The sequence below is a fragment of the Trichosurus vulpecula genome, chromosome 7, assembly GCF_011100635.1.
Source record: "Trichosurus vulpecula isolate mTriVul1 chromosome 7, mTriVul1.pri, whole genome shotgun sequence".
Lineage (NCBI taxonomy): Eukaryota > Metazoa > Chordata > Mammalia > Diprotodontia > Phalangeridae > Trichosurus > Trichosurus vulpecula.
The window spans coordinates 273,398,953-273,406,139 of NC_050579.1; the positions used below are offsets into that span (position 1 = coordinate 273,398,953).

Below are 7,187 nucleotides of genomic sequence, written 5' to 3' on the forward strand. Positions count from 1 at the left end.
ATATATATATACATATACATATATGCTTTATCACTTATCTTTAACATCCACTTTTAAAAATTCTTTCAGTTTAGAATTCTCTGCCTCCCTTTTCTCCCCCACCCAGGCAAGAACCGTGATCTCAGTTATACAGAGGAAGTCACGTAAACCATTTTCACGTCGCAAAAGAGTAAAGTGACAAGGAGCACCCAGCCTCCGCGGGCTCTTTCCCCGGGGGTGGGCGGCGTTTTCCATCAGGAGCCCCTCGGCATTGTCTTGGATCGCCGCATGGCTCAGAACAGCTCAGCCATTCACAGATAACCGTCGCCGTCACCAAGCACCGATCTGGTCCTGCCCGCTCCGCTCTGCATCAGTCCGTGTCCCTTGGGTGCTCGGAGCTCCAGCCTCTGCTTCCACGTATTTCTTCCTTTCTCAGTATTTTGGAGATGCTCTGACTCTTCCCTAATCCTACAGAACCGCCCTTTGTAACTCGCAGTGGGCGCGCTGGACGGCTCTGAACACGCACGCCCCCATTCCGCCCCGAAGTCTACCACTTTTCTGCCCCGGGGGTGGGGGTGGGGGCGGGGGCAGACTGGGCACGGTATTAACCAGGTTGCCAACATCTCTTAATGTGGTTTTGCACGCATACATAGGCTGCTCTCAGGGCTCCCCCAGGCAGCACCCTCCCTAGAATCCGGGTCGGGGTCCCTCCCCATTCCACCTGGAGCTGGTGCCCATCCCCTCGCAGCCCAAAGAGAGGCGGATCAGGACGTCCTTCGGGCACTCGGCACCGGGTGGGGGAGGGAGGAGGAGGGGGGGGGGAGGCGCAGCCGACGTGCACGGCACGCATGCGCATCACGCTCCTCCTCGCTCCTCGCTCCTCGCTCCTCCCCACTCTCTCTTCGTCCTGCACGTTTAGTCCCAAGGCATTGTTGGGGGCGGGTACAGCTGAAAGCTAGAGGGAGCTCTCGCGAGATCTGAGATAATACTTGAACGCCGGCCACGAGACTTTGTTCCTTTCCCGGCTTGTGACCAGTGAGCAGCCATGAGGTAAGTTTCTTCCTGCCTGCCCCTAGGCCGTAGTTCCATCCGCGTCCATCCAGTCCCCAGACAGCTGAGCTTTATCCAGGACGGGCGCGAGGGCACCCGGGGAGGTGCAGGCCAGCCTCCCCGCCGCTTATTTCCAGCTAGGCCCTGAGGCCTGGGCGCCTTGACCCCACCCCACCCCCCCACAGTGCCGCGGCCGGCCCCGGAGCGCGGCCTGCGGATATAACGAACCCGTGCGGGGAGCGCCGTCCACGTGGCAACCCCCCCCCTTCCCCAGGGCGCCGGACCCCTCCCGGGCCAGCCTGGCCAAACCTCGGGGGGCTTCGGAGGGACCCCTCAAGGGTCTCCCCGGCGCGCCCGTTTGTGCCGCTGCTTGCGGTCCGGGTTCCAGCCCCAGACCCCTTCCTGGAGGTTGTGTTAGGAGTCGCACTCCTTCCTGGGGGACGGCTTGCTCACCTGTGGGATGGCCGGCGCTTCTCAGCGGCTTTGGTGTTCATGAGTGGGGGAGGGGGTGTCCAGAATACGGCCCTTCGGCCCCTCTTCGCAAATGTCCTGGGTGTCACGTGACGTCAGCCTCACCCTGCGCTCTTCTCTTTGGCTCTGCAGCAGCAAAGTCTCTCGGGACACTCTGTACGAGGCCGTGCGGGAGGTCCTGCATGGAACCCAGCGCAAACGGAGAAAGTAATGCCCCCCTTGTGGCCCCTGGCGGGCAGGGGCGGTGCGGGGGTGTGGGGTCGGAAGATCTGGGTTCCAGTCCCCTAGCCCCCTTGGCTCGGTTTCCTCGTGTGTAAAGCGGGGGTGATGTAATGGGCCCGGACCCCTCGAGGTTGTGAGGGTGGCGCCTGGCACTGCCCTCTGGGAAGGGTGCGATAAGCGCCAGCCTAATCTCCTTGTCATTCTTCAGGTTTTTGGAAACCGTGGAGCTGCAGATCAGCCTGAAGAACTACGACCCCCAGAAGGACAAGCGTTTCTCTGGCACCGTCAGGTTGGCACCGTTACACGGCACCCGGCCCTCAGTCTGCCCCTGCCTCCCCCCCCAGGTTTTCAGTGATGGAAGAGGAAGGGGAGTCACGTGCAGCACTGACAAGCCAGGGTAGTTCAGACCCCCTGCCTCCAGGCGGGCCAGGCTGAACAGACCCCCACCCTGGGTCTTAAAACATGAGGGGAGGCGAGGGGAGGCCTTGGCCAAACCCGCCGGCTAGTTTGAGAAGCCAGACTAGCTGCTGGTGGATGTGAATGCAGGATCTGGGTAAGGCTTCCCCGGCCGTGGTCCCGGGCTTCTCCCTCTCCTTCCCGAGGCTCGGGGTGACCTGTGATGGTATCCTTTGTCCCTTTCAGGCTCAAATCCACCCCCCGACCTAAGTTTTCTGTGTGTGTGCTGGGAGACCAGCAGCACTGCGATGAAGCCAAGGCTGTAGAGATCCCCCACATGGACATCGAGGCCCTGAAGAAGTTAAATAAGAACAAGAAATTGGTCAAGAAGCTGGGTGTGTGGAACGGGCGTGTTTGGGAAGGGGGGGACGAGGACAGTGCGGGGAGGTGGTTTTTGGCCGTGCTGTCAGGGGTACAGGGCAGGTGTCTATGTGATGCCGTTGTGTTTTGTAGGTGTGGATGATGCATTGCAAAGTATTAAAAATAGAATTGGGAGACCAAAGTTTGAATTTTGATCTGAGTTTCCCAATGGTCAGACTAGGTGGTATTTACGTTTCCGTTAAATGCTGCTGCCACCATTTAGTGCTAATCAGTGATGTTAAGGGCCAAATTTCTGAGACCAACCTTTATACTTATTCACAGTGAACTTTTAGGAAACCAGGGGCACCCTTATCGTTTCAGCCCTGAGAATGCATCACCTTGGAAGTCTTGGGCAGGGGCTCTGTCGTTTTCTTGGGCGGCTGGTTGGTCCTTGTCAGCCCTGCTTCTGTTGTAACCTAGCCATGAGATCCATAGCCCTTTTGTGGGGGTAGAAGAAGCACGTTGTGCCAATGCACTAATGTTTATCCAAAAACCATGGCTTTTTCAATAGCTAAGAAGTATGATGCTTTTTTGGCCTCCGAGTCCTTGATCAAGCAAATCCCTCGGATCCTGGGCCCTGGTCTGAACAAAGCCGGCAAGTTTCCATCTCTGCTCACCCACAATGAGAATATGGTGGCAAAGGTTGATGAGGTTAAATCCACTATCAAGTTCCAGATGAAGAAGGTGAGGGCGAAGTTGTAGCCCAGGTACCCTAACATGTTAGTTGGTCAGGGATGGTATTTTCTCTCCTTGAGGAATAAAGGTGGGAGAAACCAGGGGGATCCACTTAGTAGATGACAAAAGACAATGCCCATTCTCCAGGAGCTGGCCTTTCCCTAAAGGGGGAAGGGTGCATTTCAGAGGAGCAGATAATATGGCCAAAGGGATTTTTGGAGTGTTGATTGTCAAACTTGTGGGATTTCCTGGGCCAGGAAGAGAGCTAGGGATCTGAAGAGGGAGCATTCTGGCCTAAGGCAGTGTCATGAACAGGGCCCTTTTAGAGGCTGTGATGTGGAGTGCAGAATGCCTGGTTATGGTAGAATTGGCATGGAAAGATAGGCTGGAGCAGAGCCCAGGTGATTAGGGTGGGAATAGGTGCTTCAGAAGCCCTGGCAAGAAAAGGATTGTGGCCTGACATGGCTGGTGCTACAGGTGACACAGCAGCTATCATGACAGCTGGTGGGAACGAGAAGTTAGGTTGTTTAACCTTCTCCTAGAGCTTGGGACCCTCTTGTGTGTCATCTGTGATTCTCCCCCAATAGTTGAATCAGATTCACTGGGCCCTCGGTCTCCTGCCTTAGGTGCTGTGTCTGGCGGTGGCTGTTGGCCATGTGAAGATGACAGACGACGAGCTTGTCTACAACATCCATTTGGCCGTCAATTTCCTGGTTTCTCTGCTGAAGAAGAACTGGCAAAATGTGAGGGCATTGTATATCAAGAGCACCATGGGCAAGCCCCAGCGGCTCTATTAAATCAGCATGCTGTTAAGGAATGGCGGAAGCTGCTAATGAATTAATAAATGGCAGAAGCTGCTAATGAATGATGGTGTCCTGTATTCTGAGGGTGCAGTTTGGTGGGGGTGGCCACAGCGGCATCAAGTCAGGGTGCCATCACTGGAGAAGGAACAGAACCACCTGAGGCCCCTTCCATTGCTGAAGTCTTTTGTCTTCTCAGGGTAGGAGGGTCATGCTTCAGGAAGTCGTCATTCTCTCCTAAGATCTTTGTAGCTCGGATTTTTTCATCTGCTTTCAAAATGCACATAGGTTTCTGTCTTGGATGAGTCTCTTACCCAAAAGGTAAGAGTATCTGCTCATGGCACTGCCATTGGGACTTGCTGTGTGGGCCATGATCATGGGACACTGCAGAGCTTGGGGTGGGAGATGAGGGGTGGAAGGTAAGGTCAGCACAGTGCTTCCCAGTTCTGTCCTCTTTGAAATGGCTACGTAGTGCCTGAGAGCCAGGAAGGGGCTCAAAACGTACTTGGGCCTTTGTTTAGTAGGTGCTAGATTAGGAAAGCTAAGGGCCAGCTGTGTAAACTTTAAGCCTTTCCAAACAAATAAAGGAATCAAATCCCAAAAGAAGTCTGAAAACCTCCGTGTTTCCTTAGCTGTCTCTTAAACCTTGTCCATTTTGCACCACCATTTTATCATTTTCAGTACAATAATTTGCCCGTTACTTTGGTATCTGGATTCAACCATTCTCCATGTAGTTTCCCTCTACAAATAAGGTGTTTATACAGGCATCTCATGTGAGCTTCAGTCTCAGAAGTGGTAGGTGAAGGATGTGATAACCAAGGGTGAGCAACCCCAGCACTTGACCTTTTCAGTTAAATATTCAGTGCCTTTCATACACATTGAAAGAGGGTTCAGTGGACAGAGCTGTAATGGCACTGGATTGGCCCAAGAGATTGTTACATAGAACTGGTCTCCAAGTTGGGGAGATGTGGATTCAAATCCTGACTACCTGCTGGCTCTGACTGGGCAAGTCCCTTAAATTCATAGTTCCTAAGCAACCCTCCAATAGTCCTGGGTTGCAGATCGATTACTGACACGCACTTGCCTACGGAATTTTCTCCCTGGGAGTTCCCTCTATTACTCAGTTCCATAAAATCCAATTCAACATTAAAAAGTAAGTATACATTTATTAAATGCCTACTATGTGTCAGGCTTTGTGGTAAACACTTCACAAATAGTCGATGTAAACATTGCTGAGGGAAAGTGGACAGTGTTAGACTCAGTTAAAGCTAAATGAAATTCGTGTCCCCACTTGGGACATTCAAGAGTCATGTGACTAACCCTGGGCAAGTCACAGATCCCTGGATGGGTTACAGGAGCAGGAGGAGAGGTGGGGGAGCTGTACCCGTGCCCAGCTGGCTGAAACGAATAGTGCCAGAGGTTGGTGCGCTAGTGACCCCTGGCAGGTCCTGCTTTCCCTCCCTACTCCGTACTAACTTTCCTGTCCCTAGCATGGGGTTCTGGGGAGGCAAGTCCATGCCCTTATTCACTTGGTGAAATGGAGACAGTTCACCTCCCAGTGACTCCAACCACAAGTGTCTGCTTCATTAGTCTTGGTAAATAAAGCATCTAAATCATATCCTTGTTTTTCAAGAGAAGTTCTAGGTTAATCCCTTCCCTGAGTCCAAAAGCAGAAAAATCCTCATGGAAAAAAGCTACATTTGATTCAACTCTTTCATTCCATTAATCGCTATGTGGAGGGGAAGGGGAAAACGTTTATTAAGTACCTACTATGTGCAGGAGATGACAAACCCCTCTAATATCTTTGCCAAGAAAACCCCAAGTGGGGTCATGAAGAGTTGGGCACAACCAAAACCACTGAATGTTGTGCCAGATACTATGCCAAGCACTTTACAAATATCTCGTTCCCTATGGAGGAAACAAAAAGAGATAGAGCATGGGGGTCCTTGTGGGGCAAGGGGAGGATGCCGAGTTTAGGATCCTAACACCTTGGTTCAAATCCCAGCCATGGCACTCTGCGTGACCTTGGGCTGGTCACAAACCCTAAGGACCTCAGTCATTTTTCCATGTGTAAAATGGGAAAATTCAACTGACAATGAATGAAAAAAAGCCAGCTGTCAGACAACAGATAGGAAAGGTTTCAGTTGTGAATCGGATGGAAAAGCCCCATTTTTCCTTAGGGGAAAGCACCAAAGCAGATTTCTCTTCTTTCACATCACTTCCATCGATAATCGTGTCAGTTTCTGATGTTGAACCACTTGACAGCACCAAGAACTTTTGGTAGCGAATGGTTGTGGCCGTGGCTGCCCCTCTAGGAACAGCTGCTGGGTCACGTCAGTACAAGAATTGCCTCTTCAGACAATTGCAGTCAAAGGGCTGGAAGCCTGGCTATTCCAAAAGCTCTCGTAGGGTTCAGGGTCTTGAGCATTTCTACAAGGGTCTGAACGGAGGATTCAGTGGTTTGACTTCACCGACAGCCTCAGGTTATCTTGTTTAATCATTTTCAGTCCTGTCAGACTCTTTGTGACCCCATTTGGGGTTTTCTTGGCAAAGATAATGGAGCAGTTTGCCATTTCCTTCTCCAGCTCATTTTACACATGAGGAAACTGAGGCAAACCGGGTGAAGTGATTTGCCCAGGGTCACACAGCTTAGGTCTGAAGCCAGATGTGAACTCAGGTCTTCTTAACTCCAGGCCTGGTGCTACATCCACTGCACTACAGTGTCTTGCTTAGTAAAGACCCTTCCAGCTCTATACTTGGGATTCCCTAACTGCCAGCTGTGGCCGATGGACTGATGTTCCCCAATACAGAGAAAGTAGAGTTCCTTAATTCTTTTTTGAAGCCTGTTTCCTTTGCCAAGGGAAAACGATCTGTGTACTAGAAAGGAGCTGATACCTAGGATACAGAGGGATGTGCTAAGAGCCCTTGGTAACTGCTCTTTATGTAGCTAGGTGACACAGTGGATAGAGCGCTGGCCCTGGCATTGGGAAGACCTAAGTTCACATTTGACCTCAGACGCTACTCACCAGCTGGCTGACACTTGATCATGATTTGCCTCAGATTCCTTGTCTGTAAAATGGGGATAATAATTGTGCTGGTGAGAGGGTCAGATGAGATAACATTTGTAAAGCGCTTAGCACATTTGCTGTATAAGGGCTAGCTTACTGTTAGAAC

The 7,187-nt window shown here is 51.8% G+C and overlaps 1 protein-coding gene across 1 annotated transcript; it reads left to right on the plus strand.

Moving 5' to 3' along the window:
• The first annotated feature begins 959 nt into the window (after window positions 1-959).
• On the plus strand, window positions 960-4,078 carry RPL10A (ribosomal protein L10a). Its single transcript, XM_036769004.1, has 6 exons — window positions 960-1,029; window positions 1,633-1,707; window positions 1,931-2,011; window positions 2,365-2,513; window positions 3,050-3,222; window positions 3,840-4,078. Exons 1-6 carry the CDS (start codon window positions 1,025-1,027, stop codon window positions 4,008-4,010), a joined length of 654 nt encoding a protein of 217 aa, XP_036624899.1. The 5' UTR covers window positions 960-1,024; the 3' UTR covers window positions 4,011-4,078.
• Window positions 4,079-7,187: the final 3,109 nt, after the last annotated feature.

Bases quoted from the DNA above. Each gene is read 5' to 3' on its own strand.
- RPL10A (XM_036769004.1), top strand. The intron at 2,012-2,364 runs GTTGGCACCGTT...TGTCCCTTTCAG, and splicing joins CGTTTCTCTGGCACCGTCAG to GCTCAAATCCACCCCCCGAC. The intron at 2,514-3,049 runs GTGTGTGGAACG...CTTTTTCAATAG, and splicing joins GAAATTGGTCAAGAAGCTGG to CTAAGAAGTATGATGCTTTT.